The 23,086-nt window shown below is 36.6% G+C and overlaps 1 protein-coding gene across 1 annotated transcript; it reads right to left on the bottom strand.

Annotated features, from left to right (window-relative positions):
- Positions 1 to 263: 263 nt before the first annotated feature.
- Positions 264 to 22,386, bottom strand: LOC129269119 (enoyl-CoA hydratase, mitochondrial-like). Its single transcript, XM_054906575.2, has 7 exons — positions 22,161 to 22,386; positions 18,631 to 18,825; positions 10,030 to 10,157; positions 6,602 to 6,701; positions 5,657 to 5,761; positions 5,069 to 5,256; positions 264 to 1,513 (listed from the first exon to the last, which is right to left on the bottom strand). Exons 1-7 carry the CDS (start codon positions 22,264 to 22,266, stop codon positions 1,448 to 1,450), a joined length of 888 nt encoding a protein of 295 aa, XP_054762550.2. The 5' UTR covers positions 22,267 to 22,386; the 3' UTR covers positions 264 to 1,447.
- Positions 22,387 to 23,086: the final 700 nt, after the last annotated feature.

Below are 23,086 nucleotides of genomic sequence, written 5' to 3' on the forward strand. Positions count from 1 at the left end.
CATATTTGTGTAAGTTTTATGAAATAGAGACATATAGAGATGATTTTTTTCAATAAATTACGATTTTGTATTAAAAAAACATATTTTTAAAGAAAAGACATACTGCCGTATTTTGGTTGCAAAAACGTACTAAATACGCCAAAAACGTACTGGTTGGCAGGTCTGATTATCACTACTATTCTATCCCTTTAATCCTGATGCCAAGAAAGTGAAAGCAATTAATACTGTAGAAGAAAATGAATTACAAATTATTCATGATAAAATGTGATGAAATTTAATTTCAGATTTAATCAATGATCGTAGTACAATATATTTCACCTTGATTGTTATATAGCCTTGAATCAAATTTACAGCAATAAACTTTTGACTTCTGCATTTATTCTCTAACTTTGTGTGTTTGCTTCTTTCTTTTGGTCACACTGTAGAGATCAAACATTTTTTGTTTGGTCATCACCTTTTATGTTAGAAGTCACTAATAATGATGTGAATACATTCATACAGATTTTACAGAATAAGGAACCCTTTCTTATTGCAAATAGAACATCTCTTGTATAAAACATAAATATCTCTTTATTTTAAATGGCACATGGTAATTGGAAAAGATAAGAAAATATATATTTTTAAAAGCCTTATAACCGGAATTCATGTGATAAGAAAAGAAACTTATGAATTATAACTTTGAATGCAAATGTAATCAATGTGCTAGAAATAATTAGACAATATGATTCCAGTGATTTTAGACCAAAGATGACCAACTTTATAAGAAAAAAAATTAATGATGCTTAGCACACAAGAGGAGTCCCTTGACGAGAGGACAAGATACCTTAAACTTAATACCAGAATCTTGAAAGTAAAACCATGAACCCAGATCAATTCCAATTTTTCATAAATCACATTATCTGTGCTTGATTTCATGCTCAATTGAAAAATTCAGCATCACAAAAAGAAAAATAGTATTTGTGCATCCTGGAACTGCAGAGGTATTCATGCCACATATCCCTCTTTCATCCATAGGGATGCATTTCATGAAAGTAATGGTGACTTTCACTGAAAAACTGTTAAAAGCTACTGAAATACTTGCACCTGATTGGCTAAGCTCAATTTACAGTGAAAACCACTGAATATTTACTTCATGTAACACTCCCCTGGTGTCAAGACCTTGGGCACATAACACAAAGCATAGCAATCATTGTAAAATACTTTTTTTACGATTGATTGCATAGACTACAATGTACAATCAATCGTGAATATCAAGCGTACGATCAATTGCTAACCTTTGTGTTACAGCACCCATGTCTCAGTAGTACCTCCACCATAGTCTGATATTTGTAAGTTAGACTTTCGCACTTCATAGAAGTATGCATGAACAAACTTTGGGATTGACGACACGTACTGATATGACGAGAGTAGGCAACACCACAGCAGAATTTAAAGATAAATGGATGGATCAGTTGTCCTTGAAGTTGGCTGGTCTCTTTTCTACGAATGCACCCATTCCTTCCCTCGCATCCTCCTGTGTGAAGACAAAAAAAAATTGCCCCAAAATTAAAATATTATGGAAAAACAAGACCTATACATAGAGAAAATCCCTTTTTGGTACATAGCTTGCAAAGAAAACTGAACATTGCGCATCTAAGAAACAGAAATAAAACAGGTCAAAGATATCTCATTGACAACCTTGCATCAGACAAATTCCCAAAATAACCTAAAATGGAATGAATGGTACAGCAGTCTTGCATGAATAAAAAATATCAGCATTGACTAAATGGAGATACAGTCTAATCTGAGTATTACTATGGTAACCATCAAAAGAAGGACATCTGTCAGTGCTGACAATATTCACGAAATGGTGCCCAGAATAGCGAATTATTAACCACTTTAAAGTTTAATTTTGAATGGGTGCCCAATCAGAATATTAAACATGTTTTTTGCTTTGAGAATTCTTTTTGAAATCAAACCTTCTCCTAAGTGTGGAATGGGCAGAAAAATTCAGGATATAATATTTTGTCTATAGCTTCCTGATATCCAATCACTACGTTAGTAAGATAAGTGCCAAGGGCCTTATTCAAAGAAAAATGGGCAGGGGCTACATGTAGATAGGAAACAATGCCAAATTTGAATTTTAGCAGATAAAACAAGGTCCACTGGTCACTACCTTACATATGATGATGAATTATAATAATAATAATAATAGCCTGTTTTTATATAGTGCTTTTCCCAGAACGGCTCAAAGCGCTTTACAGCATATTATTACCCCGGTCATTGGATTCACTTCAATCCCGCACGAAAAGTGCACATTTTCCACTCCCTGGGGAGCATTCATCGCAGCCTCATTATGGCGCTGGCAAGCTCAAACATACAATATCTTTCGCATCCTACTGGGTACCCATTTAGCACCTGGGTCGAGAGTGGCAAAGTGTGGATGAACGTCTTGCCAATGGACGCTAGACCGCGATGGGATTCGAAAACACAACCCTTTGTTTACAAGGCGAGAGTCAGAACCACTGCACCACGGCTCTTCCACAATTACTGCTGCTTTACAACAGCTTTAACCAGGCTTTAAAGCAGATACAAACCAGAAGGGCGATTCCACACTAGAACTTCAAAAATATCATAAATTTCAACATGCTTTCAATAAGTCATAAGTTGTAATATTTTACTATGATACCTAAATTTTATGAAAATTATGGGTTTTAACCAAAAGTGAAGTCAGATATAGTTTTTTTGGGGGGAAACAATGGCATTTTCAATTTTCAATAATTTTGCTAAATAAATAGTCAAGTACAAACACTGCCTGTAACGATTATTGGTAAAGCACGAGAAGATTAAAAATATTGCGGGTCAATGGAAGAATGTATCATTGATGGTTCCAAATAATATCTACAACATTTTCATGATCCATAATAGGGGAGGCCCTGATTTTTCCGAACCTTTTTTTGACAATGTGCCGTACGACACATGAAAATGCAAAAGTTTTTCCTACAATTTTATTTTTGATGATGCAATTTCAGGATATCAGTTTCTCTATCTTTGACCCATGGGTGATCGATTTATCCCATAAGGATCTAATTACTGCCCTTTATTTTTCAATAATTGTCCTATTAAAAGTTGTCCCGTACGACACACAATATATACTGCATTTAATTGCAGGATTTGGATTCAGAAACTATAAATAGTAGGCCTATTTTAATTTAAGTAATTGATTTGACATAAAGTGAACTGAAAAAGTACTTTATTTATCCACATAGAACATGAAATAGGTGATTCTAACCATTTTAATTGACTTCACGTAGGCGTATTCTTTTGTGAATCCCTTCAGCTAAACTGGTTATTTTCACTGGTCAGAGCAGGTTAATTTCTTTGTCATTGAGCATGAAAAGAAAACATTTATAATTGATTCACCCTAGCCTGGAAGATGACTTCCTCTTGCATGCTAATGTAAAATTATTATAAGATGTAAATAAAAAATATTTACATATCAATCATCTATATTTGTGGACTTTCCTTGATGATCACTAATTTTTTTATATACAGTATTGAAACTCCTTACTTTTTTAAGTTGTGAAAAAAATCTGGAAAATATAACAAACCATATGGTTTCATGAAATGCAGAAAGGTTTGAAAAAGTAGAATCGCATTTCTTTAGAAATTTTTTTTTGGTGGAATTTCAAGTGACAGTTGTGACATAGTATATATACATTTTATATGAAAAATCATAACAATTTTGCCCGATAATTTACACACACAGTTTCATTTATTCATTGTTTAAATAGTGCATTGGAAATCATCAATTGATTCACGAAAATATAACTTCACACAAAACCTCAAGTTTTTCAGCTCGTAAAAATGCTGTGAACCATTGTACATTTCCCATCATGAAAAACATGATAATATATTGCTCCCGATTGTATATATTGAGGTTACTTAATTATATTGTCCTGAATGACTACTTATTAAAAGGCTTTTTCATTAAAAAGGAAGAATTTAGGGACAATGCTCCCCTTCTAATTGATAAAAAGTTCATTGTTTTATACAGGCTGTCCAATACAACACGCAAGTGCCTGTTCAACACTCGAGTGTCCCGTACGACACATAGGTGTCCCGTACGACACACAAGCGTCCCGTACGACACACAAGTGTCCCGTACGACACATTATTTTATTTATGATATATTGACATAAATATTCAGCATAATGAATGTCTTTAGTTTGATAGGATTATCATTAACATCAGCCAAATAAAGTGATTGAAGAAGTCAAAGAGACATAAAGTAGGAAAGTTTGGCTTCAATTTAGAGATGTCCCGTACGACACATTTTGAGTGTCCCGTACGCCACAATGTTCTCGAAAATTGTAATTTGCTTTATTTATTCATGAATGTTTATTTTGCTTTCTTTCATAGATGCGTTTGTTCTTGGGTAATTGAATATCAATTTAAGTTCGGTTTCTGTGAAAATTATCTGTTCAACTCACAGACTTTAGAGTACAAACTTGAGGTTTCTAAAAAAGCAACTTTTCTGCGTCTGTACGACACATGACTATTTTAAATCTGTATTATACATGATGTGAATTCAAGTCATGTTAAGTTTTGGTTTTCCTAACACTCTGGTAGTACTTGATGATCACATTTAGTTACTGGAATATTTTTTGTTTTTCTTGTCAAAAAATGTCAAATGTTCTCTAAATGTCCCGTACGACACGTATGGAATCACCCAGAAGCAGCCTTTATTAGCACCACCTAGAGTCCTGAACTAGCTCAAATCTGGCCAGATCCCTGACCCATAATGCAATGCCCCATTGAATGATAACATACTCATTCACTTCTCAATAAATTCATACCTCAATAGCTGTATTACCAAGTAGCATAACAAGTATTTTTTTCTCAAAATATTTTTCTATAAATAAATAAAACAAGAGGCTAATTTGTTCTCTGAAATATTTATATTCATCTCGTAGGGTAGGCCTATATTTTAAGACTGGCTATTCAGAACATACAGTCCATGACAGACCACATACAATGTTGGTCAGTTCCCTTTCCCCTCTTTATAAAAGATGTTAATATTTCTTACCGTTCCAAAGCATGCATGGAAGAGCCTCTTCTCAAAGTGCATGCCTTCATTGAGGGTTAGTTCATAGCTTGTGTTGACAGCCTCTTTACATAGAGAGTTGATGAGTTTAGAATTCTTGCTGATCTTCTCGCCCAAAGCAATGGCCTTATCCAAGAGCTCTTCGGTAGGGTAGATCTTGCTAACCAGACCTGTAAGATAAAGCATTCAATTTTTCCAATCGATTCAATTTATCTTATTTCACAAGCCAAATGTCCCAATAAAAATAAAATAAATACAAAATATGCATTTAATATAACATGTATAATGATATAGCATTAGAAAGAAGCTAATAACCCTAATGATCCATTTAGGAGACAACACAAAAGTTAACTCAAGCAAAGTTACCATTTCGAAATTATAAACCCAACACTGCTAATTTGAGGAATATGCGATCAGACTCCCTTAAACACAAAGGTTAGTGATCAATTGTATGCTTGATCTTCACTATTGTAATCAATGCATTAAATTGTAAAAAAATGTTCTACGATAATTGCTAAGCTTTGTGTTACAGGTAACTTACAGCCCCTTAAAGATGAATGGTTGTCATACCTGCTTGTAAAGCTTGTTGAGCGTTTATTCTGTCACCACTAAGAACCATCTCCATAGCCAGGGACTTCCCTACAGCCCTGGGTAACCTCTGGGTTCCACCAGCACCTGTGATGATAGGTAGTATACGCGGAAAAAGCGAAATTAGCAACAGCAATAATCACAGTGATGATATCTATAATGATGGAGATGATGGTGGTGGTGATGATATGGTGATGATGATGATGAAGATAATGATGATGATGAAGATGATGGTGATGGTGAAGATGATGGTGATGATTGATGACAATGATGATGGTGGTGGTGATGATGATGGTGATGGTAGTGGTGATGGTGAAGATGATGATGGTGATGAAGATAATGGTTTTGATGAGTGCAGGAACTTTAAAGATATCATGACCCTAGTCTTGTAAGATATATTTGAAGGAGTTGCAGTTGGGAAATGATCTCTAGGGAAACAAATACTTTCCTTCAGATAAGATGTGATTTACAAGATCTAGAGCAGCTGTCCTATTAGGGAAATTGTGCCATTTGTAATACCCACCCATCCTTTGCTTATCACTGGTAACAGAAATAGCTGGAGGGAAGTGCAGAAGCCAGATACCACAAGCTTCAAGAAAAGTAGAAAAGGAGCCTTAGGGGAGAACTTGTGCAGACAAAGATAATCTTCATGTACACATACCAACCCCACCCCCCACCTGACAAGTCTAAGTCTTTCCTTGGTAAAACTGCTCTAGAATTGGATCAGCCTATTCAGTTATCTTATATCTTAAACCATCTTGTAAATAATTAACTAAATGTAAACTCCATGGTTAAAAGCATACAATTAATCCTCGAATCAGCAATCATCGATAATGCCAAGTCATACTTTGCACCCTTTAAGCTTCCTCTAACCCATCATCATCTCTCTACCACTACTTGTTCTCTTCTCTGGGAGAGAAAACTCACCGGGAATGAGACCAAGGAGAATTTCTGGTTGACCAAACGATGCCTTCTCTCCTGCGTAGATGATGTCGCACATCATTGCAACCTCGCATCCTCCACCAAGCTATTGAAATGTATGAGAGAGAACGATGAAAAAAATATTGGGTACAAGGAATAATTTTGCTTACTAAATTTGATTTGCATTCAGGGTCATGAAAGAAAAGGTTTTAACTAAGTTCTGTATTGTCATATGTAACAAAAAAATGTGCTACACAAGATTTTGGTGTGGCAGTCTTGAAAAACTGTGGAGTGAACTGCGGTGTGATATCAGGAAAATTATCCTTGGGGTAGGGCTGTGTCAAGTCAGAAATTTTCTTTCCAGTTTCCAACTGGCGTCTTCATGGTCAGAAGTCAATATAACATTTGTTGGGAACTGGACATCTTGAAGAAATTTTCTCACCAATCTACATGTATATCATAGGAATTGGATAAATCTGAGGTTCAAAGCTTACTAGATGAAAGGGAGGCTAACATATTATGCACGATTATCATCACAGAGGACACAAGCGTTTGCATTTTGGAGATGCAGGTCAGTTACACTGCCGTACTTTGGCAAAAGGAAGCAAGTTACAAAAGTATCATGTGTTGTAAATGAGCAATGCGTGTTCGTCATTTACATAGGCATCAATGCAATTTAACAGGATATATTTTCTTCAATATCTTTCCATAGAAAGATCTTTTCTTCCCCAAATTTTGCCTGAAAGTGCATCATACATGTACAAAGGGTTTTTCAGAAACAACAACTCAAATTTGACTGATGTGTCACTTGCTTCCTTTTGCCAAAATTGGGCAGTACAGTTGAATTTCATAACAATCACCTGCATGTACCTCCAATTACTACAGACATCAATGCATATATGTATATGAAATATCACTCATCAACCCTGCTTCAAATCTTTAATATAATTGATATATAAGGTTTAAATGTGAATTTTGATAATTGGTGGAGAGCTAAAATACAAAAAATACCACAAAAGGATAGACTACAAGGCTGTAAATATTTACATATAGAATTTCAATAACCATTACGCACTTATCAATTAATCCCCGGCCCTGGGGGTCTCAGGACTAGAGGGGACTTACCGGTATAGCGGGGATGTACATTTTGCCGGCATGACATCCCCACCTACACATCCTTGCCAAACAACGCAAAGTCTCAGCCACTGAGCACACATTTTCCATAGATCCCCCTCAATGTGACTATCCTCGCATAGGCCCGACCCCAATGGGCCGGGACTTAGTTTTGACTTATGCAATGTACAGTAGGCATCATCCAAAAGCAAAATCCATCTAATTTTAAGAACTAGATCCTATAATGAAATACGTGCATTCATCTCAATTCCAAAATCATAGATCTCAGTTATACATGAAAGTACCGTACTGTCAACATACCTCACACCGCAGTTTTCTGGTAAAATATTCTGATTCTTGAGGATCAAACAGCTACCATGACTTGTGTTTCCAACTTCTCAAAATGACAGGTCTGCTTGCAGCGACACGCGCAAATGGACACCTCGGCTCCCGAAATTCTTTTTGCATCGACCATCGAAGTGCAGTGGCTTTCACCTTGCTGCCATAGCCAAAGGAGTTTAATCTTCCCAGAATGCTCTTTTCAGTTTACAGAAAATATGCACTAACTAGCAACTAGAATCTTCAAAAAAATGTGCTTAATATGGTACTAGAACAAGTAAAACTCATGTTTTTGCAGTGTTTCTAATTCTTACATCAATTCTACAGTCTACTAGTGGAGGCAGCGTGGTCTAGTGGTTACGACTTGTCTTTCGATCAGAGGGACGTGGGTTTGAATCCCAGTCATGACGTGTTTTCCTTCAGCAAGAAATTTACCCACATTGTGCTGCACTCAACCCAGGTAAGGTGAATGGGTACCTGACAGGATTAATTCCTTGAATGCACTGAGCGCTGAAAGGAAGCTCGCGCTATAGCTGGGGTAATAATAAGCAGAACAACAATGTGCCTCAGACTAGATTATTTCGAGAGAGATGGCGCTGTGTAAATGCCTATTATTATTAACAATTGGTGTGTACAAAACAATAGGTTTTTAAACAGTATCCGGAATTATGGTGTGAGATCTGCAAGTAAGTCCCTGTTCTGCTCCAGCAACACCAGGCAAACTATTTGTACACCCTGGTGCAAGCCCCCGCTATCATCAATGATTGACCCTGCAGACAGTCTACTGTCAAGTTCTGGATAAACACCCAGCAAGCGGGGCAACAATTTTTTGTACATGCCCAGCTATGTCCCTGAACCGACCTGCAGGACCCCCAGGGCCGAGGATATGATTGATAAGTGCATTAACATTTCTTAAAGGGGTGGTCCAGGCCAGGTTTAATTTATATCCACTAGATAGACAAAAACCTTCTCTTTCCTATACTATATTTTTTTTAAGAAATAAGAGGCACAGTTATTTTTTATTGAATTTTCAATTTTGCCAAAATCATATTCTGGCACGAGTCTGTACGATCCCAGAATGCAATGCGCAGCTTTTTCTGTGACGTAGCATCTCCACTTTGGCTTCGCTGGCTGCTGCTACGAGCGCGAGCGAGCTAGCTAGCTAGCTAGCTATCGCTCGCACGTATGCGTATAGATCATCAGCGTCGGCCGCATACGTACGGTATTAGCTACATGTAGTTTTCGACTTGCATTGATTGCAGCCACCGTCGACCCTGTAATTCACAATTTGTTTGTTTCTCACCGTTTATTTCATAATTTGAACAATTAATATGTCGGGTCCTGCGGGATATGCATTCCAACCAAGGTGGAATGCGGAAGAGTTGGAGAACCGTCGCAGAATAGAAGAAGAAGAGGTGGAGGAAGATCCGATCGTACCGCAGCCAGCGGCCGATCGAGTGGGGAGAAATGACTGGTGTCGGTGCGGGAACTGCCCGGTGATGCCGACGGCCAGAGAGAGCATTTGGTCCTCGCAAACGACTCTACTCGCGTTATATTTGTATGTTTTTATGTCAAACTTGTCAGTCCCAATATTGTGAAGCCACTGGGCACATCTCTCTCGATCTCGGATCGGATTTGGTATAGAAAACGCACTTTTATGGTTATTTTCTCCCGGCCGAACCGAGCAGCCGTATGCCTGACACATAGGCATATTGCAGCTGTGAGACGTCGCGCGCTGGATTGTTGCGAAACCAAAGTGGAGATGGTACGTCACAGTCACGTGACCGATCTCGCTACATGTGCGCGAAATTTAATTCTTTTTGCCCCAAATAACCGTTACAAGAAATGCTCTTAAAAATCTCCAAAGTCGAGTAAGGAGATAATACTTTTTGAAATGGCTCCTGTAATTATTTACTACGGGCTAAATATTTTTTGGAGCTGGCCTGGACCACCCCTTTAAAGTGTAACTAGTTTGGCCTTACCGCAAAACCATGGACAGCTGCAATTGTTGGCTTCTTGGCTTTTGAAAGTCTGCTCCAGGATTCTAAGAAGTTACCTCCAATCGTCTGCTGGAAGGTCTTAGAAGACATCTCCTTGATATCGGCTCCAGCTGAAATGAAAAAACAAAGAGTGGATTACCATTGGTTAAACCTATTACCTTTGATGCAATCAAAATATGTTAATTAATTCATCAAATACAATATCTAAACTAATACCGTAATTAACGGTGTATTAACCGCACCCCCCATTTTCGGATGGAAAAAAATTTTTTTTTTAAATCATTTAAAAAAAAAAAAAAATCATAAAAAAAATAATTTAATCAAACTTACTTTCTATCTCTAATATGCGTATTTAAGAAAGAGTCAAGAACCAAAAAATATCGAAGAATTACTGGTAAAAAATGATGGGAAATCAGCGCTTCGTCACTTATCTGCAAGTTGCCGATATTATTGGCCACTTCCACACTCCGAGTCACCTCACACACACACATATGGTACCGGTGTTCATTGCAAGTACCGATACCAGCATCAACATGGGGGCTCACCCATACGAGAAGATCGTTCATATCATATTTCCTGCATCACAGCCCCACTTTTGCTTTCAGAATTCTGTCTAGCATTCAATGTCTTGACATGAATTTTAGACAAGGGAATACGGGAAGGTTCAAGATACGAGAAATTTGCGATTTTGTTCAGGTGTTTTTCTTGTCTGCTTTGAACCACTACCGGTAGTTCTCAGTACGTGTGTGGCGGTATCTTACAGACAGCAAAATAGGAAAAAAAATGCTAGTACCGGTATACCGTATTTTCAATGGGAGCTCTGGGCGGGAATAAAGTGAATGATAATTAAAAATAAAAGTCGGAAGGAGTGAAGATGGGGATTGAAGATTGATTTTGAGATGATGGATGATAGAGAGAAATGAAGGAAAGGCAAATGAAAGAAATTAATTGTCAAATAATACCAATAATTTGTCAAACAAAATAACTTCCACGGAAAGGTAAAGCGCCAGCTTACATTGACGTTGCGATAAACATTACACATGCATGTCTTATTCGGCTAGCTGCACCGCGCTGTGCGATCGATTGGCATCTGAACTTTGCCGCGATGACTAAAAAATGACAACAAAGACAGAGTCACACCATTAAAAAAAGTCAGTTTCATGAAGGTAGGTGCGTTTGTTACCGTGATATAACTTTGAGGGACATTTACGGCAGATACCGGTAGTCATAGTTGCTTCCCTTTTATACCCGCGGCTCATACCCCTCTAAACGGGATTGCCCCAAGCGGCTACGCTCGGCCACCCGACGCGAGTTGAAAACTGGTAGTGGTATCGGGCTGAGATTGGCTTGGCTCAGACCTGTCACCGTGTATAAACCGCACCCCCGACTTTTGATTCTGTCCCGCCGAGAAAAAGGTGCGGTTAATACACCGTTACTTACGGTAAATATTTTCAAAAATAATTTACAACAGCGCATGTACCTACATGTAACGGAAAAAGCAGCTTTAGCTGAATAGGTCATTCTGTGATATGGAATGAAATTTTATTGCATTCAGCTCTAGTGTACTATCAAAATATTTCAATAAGATTTGTATTGAACTGAATAGCTGACCACGGATGGTACTCTAAAAATTATCTTAACTTTTCTTGTAACTCAGCAAGATAAAAGCTCGCTAAAATTCTCTTAAATCGGTATTCTGAAAATTGTCTTATCTCTGTAAGGACGTCCCCTATTTTATCTCTGACACGCCTAATATTTTATCATCAACCAATCATTAAACTTTTTATATGTTTCGGTCAACCAATAGATGCGTCCCTTCTAAACATAAATAATTAAGCGCATTGTTGACATGCGGCGTAAATTCATTTGCGCCACCAACGCTTATGCTTGTACGCTACTGTGCTAAAATATATGTGGTTTTTCTCAGAGTCATATTTTCTCTGAAAAGATTCATCATCTCGAATGCCAATCTGGTTTAAAAATTGCTCACGGTCTTACAAGTTTCCTATCTTTACTTGGCTCTTTCCTTAACCCTTTGCGTGCGACGGGCTTCCACAGAAGCCCAGCGAGTCGTTCACTTAGTACGACAGGCTTCTACAGAAGCCGAGATTTATTTGGTTTAATTCGATGAAGTTTTTCAGCTTTTTCGTAATTGTTATGTACTAAAAACCTATGCCACTATTTTCTTTATAAATCTATTTCGATAACCAAATGAAAACAATATACAGCTACGTGGAGAAAAATCCCCAAAATAGGAAATCATTTCAACTTTACCCGAATTTTTCGTTGGAGTCAGACGGGGAGGATAAATTTTGTGACGTGCACGTACGCGCGCGCACTAGGCCTGATCACGTGATTTGTTCTGATCACGTGATTTGATCCATATCATTCTGAAAGATAAGCTAAAATCTTTTCTGCAAGATCGTCACGTAATAAGCTACGCGTTTATTCACCATTTTCGTCTTATTTGTTTCATCAAGGAGATAGAATGATATCTCCTTGGTTTCATCGATCGATTGTATTTTCAGAAAAACAAAAAGCTTGTAATGTCTTAGTACTTTGAGCTGATCTCGGTGCACTTTTGAATTTTTTTCCCTCCCCACCATCCCTCTTCTCATTATTTTTGTCTACTATTCTGAAAAAAAGAGAAAAGAAAGCAGTTTAGCACACCATTCATCTTATGCTCTTTTCAAAAGGGAAACGTCCATGTAGTTCATGATATCAGCACTACCCAAACAAAAGAATGTCTGGGCGGCCACTCAAACAAATTCCTTCCGAAAAGAGCAGGATACAGATGGTCAATTAACGCCCAGAACAAAAGGAAGATTAGTGTTTATCGGCAGGATTACCTATTAAATGCTTTCGTACTTAGCAATACAAAAAGTTTTTATGAATACTTTTTTTTCGACCAACATACCGTATCTAAAGAAAAAAAAAATTGTCTCAATTACCGACAACACAGGTGCTTGTGAAATCAGTCAGTGATTCATATTGCATAAAAGCGCTTCCCCTGGGTGATGATGCATATAAGGATGAAAGAAGAATCATTTAGGGAAATGATAGAAAAAAAAATGTTCAGATGTCAAGGAGAACGAGAGACAGAGATAAAAGGGGAAATAGACAAGTGCGCTTTTGCTAAAATTCCATGAATATCTACTTAAACGAATAACATGACTTTATTTTTTTTTTTGATTAATTTAAAAAAAAATCCCAAAACATTTGTTTGTCGCAACTCTTTCCTCAGACCCTTGTCAAACTGATGACTTTTTATTATTATTCTTGTTTGACCTAGCCCCCCCCCCCCCCCGATGGAAATGTTCTGACCTACACTCTAATATTGCTTGTTTGTCTCCTCTCTCCTATTTTCTGTTTTTAATTGCGAGTAACGCGGTAGAAAAGATAAGAATAAAGACCGTCCTGGCCAGTTTTTTCCCGTTACGACCAAACAAAAAAAACTTTTTAAAAAATCGCATTTGGGGCGCTTACCATGGTTAGCATCCAAACCAAAATATTTGGAAAAAGATTTATGTTAAACCGGGAGAGCAATGTTTTTTTTATGTTGCAGGGTTTGAGCTGTGGGACGGAGGTGAATCGGCTGAAAAAAATCTAATTATTTAAATTCATGTCATTTTACAGAATGAATTTATAATAGGTTAGGTTTTAGAAGCTCTTTATCTTATTCTCCTCTTTTCGCCCAGATGAGAATGTTTGCATTGAAAAGTTGACGGAAACATAATCACTTCAAATGATAAAACCAATAATGAACTAAAAGTTTCCTCGCCTGAAATGGAGGAAATACATGTAGAATGATATATGATGAGAAATTACGTTAAGGCACCCACTATAAAGAAAACACGTTTGTCTGGCGTGTCACCCGACAGAACCCTCTCAATCCTACAACCTTTTATTCATGTTTGACCTACACCGCCCCCTCCCCAAAAAAAGGGTTGATACCGACCCAAATTTTATTGATTTTCCTACTTTTCGCGAATTTCTTTCTTCTTTTTTTTTTTACCGGCGAATAGCGTGGTAGAAAAGATTCATATAAAAAAAAATTGTTTCCGTTACTGCAAACATTTGGGGTGCTTACCCTGGTGAGCATCAAAACCAAAATATCTGATTTTTTAAATAAAAACAGGGGCCGCTGAGCGCTTTGATAATGGAGGGGTTGAGCTGAATGTGGGAGGGAGTGGACTGGCCAAAAAAAATCACAAATTCATATAGACTTTTTTGTACATGTTTGCTGAAAGGGGTGAGGACTGAAACTTCCTACCAACTCCGCAGCCTCTGTACTATTAGATAGAACATTTCAAACGAGATTTATTACTTTGTTTTCGGTTATGAAATCAAGGAGACAAATTAAAAATAGAACAAAACGAAAGAACAAATAAAAAAAAACACTTTTGATTGCGGATGCTATAATTTATTCAAGAAAAAATACTTTTTCATACTTTCAGTAATTGCTAGCATGGCTCTTTTTTAGGGAAAAGTAAGACAAAGAAAGAAATGTAGAAAGTGACAAGAAGAGAGTTGGGAGGTATGATTTCAGACTTACAATTTTAGTCACTTTTACTTGTTTAACTCTTTGAAATAATTTCAGGATATTACAAATTGAATACCGGTGCGCAAACTTCAGGAACAAAATTATTTTATTATCATAGCTGTGTGGAAAATCGAATTAAATGAGACATAATGATTTATGAAAAAATCTCTAAAATGTCTTTTAGTGAAAGATTGAGACCTCTATCTTGCCATAACTCTAAGCCCCAAGTTCACAAAAAATAGTTTAGTCGTGCATTTTTATACGATGATCCTCATCATTTTGTCTTTTGCGAAAGATATCTACCTACGTTATCAATATAGAAAATAGAAGATGATATAAAATTGATTGTGAAGTGACAGTTACAATAGTGATTTTAAAAGGTTTTTCGGGATATTAATTTGAGAAACGGGGGGGGGGGGGGACCCCTAAATTTTTGACATGATGACCACGATGCAATTGGACGAGAGGCCCACAAATGCAACCGTCTCCAATCAATACAAGTTGGCAAAATCGAGGCATACTCTCAGAACCGTTTCCGATGAAGAGAGAGAGGGGGAGACGTAAGATGTAATGTAAAATGACAGGTAATGAGAAGAAAAAATAGAAAGGATTGAGGGGGATGGGGGCGGGTATATACCTCGTAATCCAAATTGGGGAGAAGGAAGACGATACAGATATAATTTAAATGAGAAGAACTCAGAGAAAAAAGGGTGTAGAAGGGAGGGGATATAGAAAGACGATATATATAAGAAAGGGAATGAAAGCGGTGGAAAATACATTTAGTTACAGGTTAGAAACAAGGGAAAACAAGGAAATCCCTAATTGGTACCGTTTTATAAATACATGTACATTTCATATTGACAAACGCGCAATAATTTAAACAAATTTACCATCCACCAGTCAAATAGAAGGATTTCAGTAGCTTTTTAAAACGGGCCCCTGATACACTTCTGACCCCCCCCCCCCCCTCGTTCTCTCATCTTATTGCTCTTATTTTTGTCTTCTATTATTTTCAAAGGAAATAAACAGAAAATAAAGCAATTTAGAACACCATTTATCCTCTGCTCTTTTGAAAGTGAAAACGTGATCTCGGCACTCAAAACAAAAGAAAGTCATGGCGGACGCTCAAACAAATTCCTTATAAAAAGAGCAGGAGACAAATAGCCAACGCCCTGGATAAAAGGAAGAATAGTGTATTTCGTCAGGATGACCTACTGAATGCTTTTCGTATTTAGCAATACAAAAATCTCTTAGGAATACTGCTTTTCATATTACGACAGTAAAATTTAAAAAAGTAAATGTTTTACACACTTATTGACAAAACATGCAGGCGCTTAAGACATGGCAAGAACATTTTCTTCTTGAGCATGACAGTGCTTTCTTCATAAAAAATACAATTTCCCCTGGGTGATGATACACATAGGGATGGAAGAAGATGCAAGTGAGATTCAAAAAAGAATAGAAAATGCAAATCGAGATACATGTATAGGAGAATGATGAAACGACAGAAGGATGAGAGGGGAAAAAAGAGGAAATAGACCAAACAGGTATAATGTAAACCATAATGTGCGCTTTTGCTATTGCATGAATATTTACTTATAAAGAATTATAAATTAGCTGAATGTGGGAGGGAGTGATCCGGCCAAAACAAAATCACAAGTTTATGGACTTTGCGTTTTTGTATACTTTTGCTGAATGGAGGGGGGGGGGTGGACTGACGCCTCCTACAGACTCCAACGCCTCTGTACTATTTAATTGAACGATTAAAAAGATAGAGACAAAACGGGATATAAATCTTTCATGATTTATTTATTACTTTTGTTTACGGTTGTGAAAAAACCCAGAACGGTTAAAAAATGAAAGAACAAAATAAAACACTTTTAATTTAGATGTTACAATTTCAATAGATGAAAATAATTTACTTTCTTTCATTGTGACGAACAGTAATCGGTAGCATGGTTATTTTGGGAGGGAAAAGGGAGATATAAAAATGAAACGTAGAACAAGAAGAGGAGAGCGTTGGGAGGTATGATTTTAGATCCACTATTCGAGTCACATTAATTTTATCCCCTTCACTCTTTGAAATTGCAACAGGAAAACAGATTGAATACTGGTATGCAATCTTCAGGAACAAAATTATTTTTATTACAAACAATAATTCATGAAAAGAAAAAACCAAAGGCGATTTTTAGTGAAACATTGAGGCCACCGTCTTGAAGCCCAGAAGTAAAAAATCACAAATAGGTCTCGGACTTTCGTTGCGCAGCATCATCATTGTACTTGCAAGGGAATATTTACCCTTTTTTATTCATTCTGGAAAATAAAGGTATTTGGTATGCTGTGATTTCACCCAAAACAGATTATCGTCGTAATTATACACTTTGCAAATGATCTCTATTCAAGGAGACCATTTATGAGTAGCGTGACAATAGGCAAAGAAAAAAGCCCTAGAGCAGACAACAAAGCGGTATCGATCGAACCCGACCCGTCCGTGCATGTGCTGAATGCCCTTACGCATTTTTGTACACAGTGCCTATTGACTTGGGAAAAAGCGAAGATTTGACAAAATAACACGACTATTTCCTAGTAAATTTCTTAACTATTCTGTTGATTTGAAAAGCGAAACCTTCATTTCTAGAAAGAAAAATGTCTGATCTTTCATCTTTACATTTACTAAAAATCCTGAAAATACTTCAGTTTGGCGCAATTAGCAATTGTTTAGGAAAACACCACCACAGATCCAAATACCAGCAATGTACCAAAACGGCTCCGCCGCAGGGAGAGGTATCCGGTTTCGCGGGCCCGCACGCAAAGGGTTATTGTTTTAACGATGAAGAGAATAATTTCAGTACATTCCAAATCAGTTGCTGTAAGAATGATTTGAGTGTGGAATGAGCAGACAAACTGAACCTGTACTGTAAGACGGTTCATTTCCAATTGGCCTAGTGCCACTTTGTCTAATTACCAACTCGTCTACGATCATTTGGTCTATCATCAATTCGTCCACTATCCACATGGTCTAACTGGTTTTTCATCTATTCACCATTTCGTCTATGACCAGTTGGTCCAATAGTCATTTACATGTAGTCCATGAACCATTTTGTTAATTAGGCAAAATGAATGAAAAGAAAATGGGTATTAGACCAACTGGTTATTAGACAAATGGTCATAGACGAACTGGTGATTAGACGAAGTGATTATTGGACCAAATGGTTGTTAGACGAAATGTTGATCGATGGAATGGCATAAGACTAAATGACAGTAGACCATGTGATGAGTGGACGAGTTGGCGATAGTCGAATCAGCAGTTTACCAGGTAAGAGATACCTGTCACAATAAACCAATTAACAGGTAGCTCATGATCAACATTTCTCAAATGATCAGTCCCATTTGTCATTAGGATGGGCAATAACACTTTCATATGAAGATGTAGCATAAGCTTTCCCACAAAGCATTCAAATTCTTAGAAAGAAAGGCATGGTATAGACCAGTGCCGGCCGAAAAGAAACGTTGTTAGCCAAACAGACAGCTGACAGTAAGCCCAGTCACATCTTTCAGATTATAAAGTCGAATCATTTATTTCAAAATGGAAGTAATGCATTGTTGTAACATTAGGCATCGCTGCCACATTACCGGTTGTAACAGGGCCTCTGTTAGCACATTTTAACGCTATTAAACAATGTTTCTGTGCGGTCAGTACAGGTGACTAAAATAGTACCTCAGTGATCAAGTTTGGAAATCGTTTTTTTTTATCGTCCGCTTTCAGCACTATTGTTTGGGCTAATGTCAAATACCACTGATTATGATCACTTTGTTACTCTTCGGCTTGGATGTCATGAAAAGAAAGTTTTAAAAAGGAATAATAATCATCATCAGATAAATACTAGAAAGCCACCTTGATGGTTTAATGACATTTTACTGCTCATGCCAAGTTGCAACTGTGAAAAGGCTTATATGCTATCCAGTACAACCACAACTTTAGACCAGAGTTTGGATTAAATAAACCCAAGTTCAGAACATGGGCCAATGGGATCACTCACCAGCAAACGCTTTCTCACTTCCTGTCAACACGATGGCCCCTACGCTGGCATCTTCCTCGAAGACATCCAGAGCCTGTGCCACTTCCTTCATCAGATCATCTTTAAGAGCATTCAGAGCCTTGGGTCGGTTCAACTTGATCAACCCAACATTCTTATTCTCACCAACGTGATCCACAATGATGTTCTCATAGGCTCCTGTTTTACAAAAAAAAAACATAAAGATATATTTGGGGGTTGGCTTCACTTCTTATTAGGCTTACTCAATTATTTGCCCTTAAAGGTTAATTCCATTCCAGAAAATTGTTATTTCAAATCAATAGATAAAAATCAAACAAACATAATTTCATCAAAATCCAATGTAAAATAAGAAAGATAAGACATTTTAAAGTTTCTCTCATGACTCTTATTTTTCACAAAATAGTTGAATGCACAACTGAGTGACCTGCAAATGAGAGAGTCAATGATGTCCCTCATTCACAATTTTTTTCTTTAATTGTTTGAATTATACAATATTTCAATTCTTATAGATTCATCGATTGACTGAACCTTTAAAAGTTAAAACAATCGTAATTCCACATCAAGGATGAATGAATCTTTGTTTCACAGGATAATGATAGAAAAAAATAGAATATTTCTTATAATAAAATACAAAATAGTGAGTAGGTGACGTCATCGGTCCCCTCATTTGCATACAGACCAGGATGTGCATACCCTGTATAATTGTTTTGTGAAATGAAGTGAAACTTTAAAAGATCTTACCTTTCTGCTTTTACATCCGATTTGGATGAAGTATTCAGCGTTATACTTGTTGTATTTTACTCTTTTTATTCAAATCAAATTTTTGTTGGGGTGGACCTGTCCTTTAAACAAACATCAATTATCATGGAATAAGCTCAGTCAACTTCTGACTATTTCATTAGGGCTGGTGACATCCCTCAACTCCCGTCTCCCCAAAAGAGGTGAAAAAATTGGTGAATTAGCAAATATACCAAGCGATCCTCATTAAAAAAATACAGAGATGCAGATGGTACAATTTATACATGGCGAAAGTATAGCACTGTCAATTGAGTGGTTTAAGGTATCAGGTAAGAGCTTTACACTGCATCATTCTATTGGCACGGGTTTAAATCTAACCTTTGATGGCTAATATTCAAAGATTTTTTTCCAGTTGTAAAATTTATAATATCATTTAGAACCTATTACTCAGTTTAAATTGGACCCGACATTAGCAAATTTTGAAAATAAAAAGAAAATTAACTAAATATTCACTTGGTTACAGTTATTAGATTTGATTAAAGAAAAGAAATGGAATATGTCACTTTCAGTGTTGAAATTACTTTTTTATTTTTAGGAAGCCATTTTGAAAAAAAATTTGAGGGCCATTTTTCATTTTACCAGAGCCATTTTCAGTTTTCGAGAGCCAATTCTTTTTCATGATTCAGCGCATGGATTCGCATCGCAGTTTGTCCTGTTTGTTTACAAATTCATTTAATGTTTAACATTGTTTATTTAAAGGGATGGTCCAGGCTGAAAATATTTATATCTAAATAAATAGAGTAAAATTCACAGAGCAAAATGCTGAAAAGATTTTATCAAAATCGGATCACAAATAACAAAGTTATTGTATTTAAAGTTTATCAACATTTAGTGAAAACAGTTATATGCACATCATCATGAATATTCATTAGGTGGGCTGATGATGTCACATCCCCACTTTCCTTTTTCTTTATTTTTCAGTTCTTGGTAGAAAAAACTTTGAATAAATCTAATTTCATATAAAATACTAAAAACAAGTGGGGATATAACATCATCAAGTTGCTCATTGAATATTCATGAAAACTTGCCTAGAACTGTTTCACCGGAATAATGCAAATCTTTTAAAATGCCATAACTTTGTTATTCCTAGTCCGATTTTGATCAAATTGTCGGTGTTTTGTTTGTCTGATTTTTCTTAATCTGTTTAAATCCTATTATTCACAGCTTGGAACATCCCTTTAAACCACTCTTGAAAAAGTAAATACTTTGGGAAGGCATTTCATTGATATGAAGTGTGGACTTTTCCAATATTTTGGCATACAGTGTATATAGGGAAGGACTTTTCTCACCCTTTTTTTTCCAGAGATAACTTTTGCCCTGCTTCCTACTTATTGTTATTTTTAATTTTTTAATTTTTTTTACAGTGGTTAAACTATTTATTCTCCTTCCCATTGACTTTGCCTGATTACAAAATATGTGGCTACTGCTGCTGACAGAAAATAATTAAAAAAAAAAACTAAAGGATAATAGAAATACCCAATTCCCAAAAGGCAAGTGAAAATGATTTGCTTGGCTTTTAATTATATTCCAGTCAGAAAAGGCTTGCCACAGCTGTTCAAAAGTATTTGTAATGGCTTCTTAAGATTTTTCCCCCTCCCCCTATTTTTTTTCATTCTGTTTTATTCATTTTTCTTTTATATTCTTTGTTTCTTTTCTTTTCTCTAAATTTTTTCATCTCTTTTTTTCTTTTGTTTTATTTCTCTTCTTTTTAACTTATTTTTCATTCCTTTTTGGATTATATTTTTTGAAAATTATTATTTTTTGTTTCCCCCTTTTATGCATTAGCCATTACTCTAATTTTGCAGCATATTTAGAGCATTGTGGCCCAGTGGATTAGTCTTCGGACTTTGAAACAGAGGGTCATTATTCATATTTATTCATTTTAAATGTTTTTCTTTATTTTTTTCAGGCCACCAAACTTTCACATCGGGCCACCAAAAAATATTATAGATCTATGAATGTTTTGGTAGCCCGAAAGGGCCACCACCAAAAAAAGTTTATGTGGAGCCTTGGATTAAATCACCAATTTTTAGACTGATCGGAGGATGGAAACCGAGTGAAATTAGAATGAAACTTAAGATGAGTTTTTTATTGTTTTTAAGGTTGTGTTGTTGCAATGAATGGTACGTTTTATACACATTAATGTACGTGACACCTTTGTCACTGGGAGTATCAGAGCGAGTTTTGTAAGGCTTGATGTTCGAGTAGGTGTAGCGTAGTGAAGTGGAGTGTGGAGCCTACACGAACATCAGTCAAGGTAAATCAAAACAAGCCTCTGACTTCTGTTTGGCTGGGGCTTGGCCTTGACCAATTGAATATTTTTTATTATTTTTTCTGCCTGGGCCCAGGTGTTTATACTAGTACATAGTTATACAACAAACATTATTACACTTTTCATCAGGATTCATGGTCAACTGAGCTGAATTAGATCTACATGTACTTTTCCTATTAAAATTCCAAACAGACGGATTTCAGCTGTTAAGCCTGGCCTGAGCCTGTGAAAATTACACGCATGTGTCATTGACATTGTCTTTGAAGCTGAGTTAGCCGTACGGCCACGGCGTACACGACTAACAAACAGCGAGGGCGGTGGTGTCTGATTGATGTTTACAAAACGGCTTAGCCGACCGACCGGGCTGAAATTCACTGCCGTCACCGCTGGCGCTCACGAGACAGCAGCATGCATGCAGCAAGAACAAAACGGATCTTCATACCTGTTGCAAGACATCTTGTCATGGAAGGGACAGTCAGAGCATTCCTGGCGGTGGATACCAGGAAATTCCTGCTTGCAGAAGTAATAACTTGACGAAACGCAGACATTATTTCGTTTTTTGGTGCAAATTACGGCTCTGTCCTCTCGATGTTCGACTGACTCAGCTCTACGGTACGCATACATGTGCAAGGTTTACGTTACGTGAACCGAGGTCTGTGCCCGGAAGTACAAAAAAGTGCAAATTCTCGTGACTTTACCAAGATATATCGGATATCTTTCTTGATGATAATTTTGACCTGTATAATTTTCTGGGCAATTTCATGGAAAATGTTAACTGAAAAAAAAAACAATGATATAAAATGATATCTTTTCAATATAATGAATTCACATCATTATACGCATCAGGTCCATTTAAATATTTGTCAATATTTTAACTATTTTTACAATAAACTTTTTGTCAGGCTGAACGGCCCGCTTTAACAATTTGAATTATGGCATAGGCCGAACCCTTTTAGATATTTATTCATTTATTTATATTTTTTATACTCTACTCGGGGATGGATGGCCGTCTTCAATCACAGGCTATTCTTTCGAGGAGTCCAGTACACCGTAAAAGTTACAAACATACAATAGAAAAAACTAACAAATAGGCCTACATGTAAATAAAAACATAGATCAACGACAAACGTAATTAATGCATTCATATAGGCCTAATCAGTGGCGTAACTACGGGGGGGCATGGGGGGGCACGTGCCCCCCCAATCGGCTGACCAAAAAAAAAAAAAAAAAAAACGGGGAAAAGGAGAAAAAGAGGGGGAAAGGAAAAGAAACGTAGTGGGAAAGAAGACATTATTGTTCATTATAATGTTATATTATATCATAATTATGTTACATTATATTACATAAGAAACAATTTTTTTTTCATAA

The sequence above is a fragment of the Lytechinus pictus genome, chromosome 10 (assembly GCF_037042905.1).
Source record: "Lytechinus pictus isolate F3 Inbred chromosome 10, Lp3.0, whole genome shotgun sequence".
Lineage (NCBI taxonomy): Eukaryota > Metazoa > Echinodermata > Echinoidea > Temnopleuroida > Toxopneustidae > Lytechinus > Lytechinus pictus.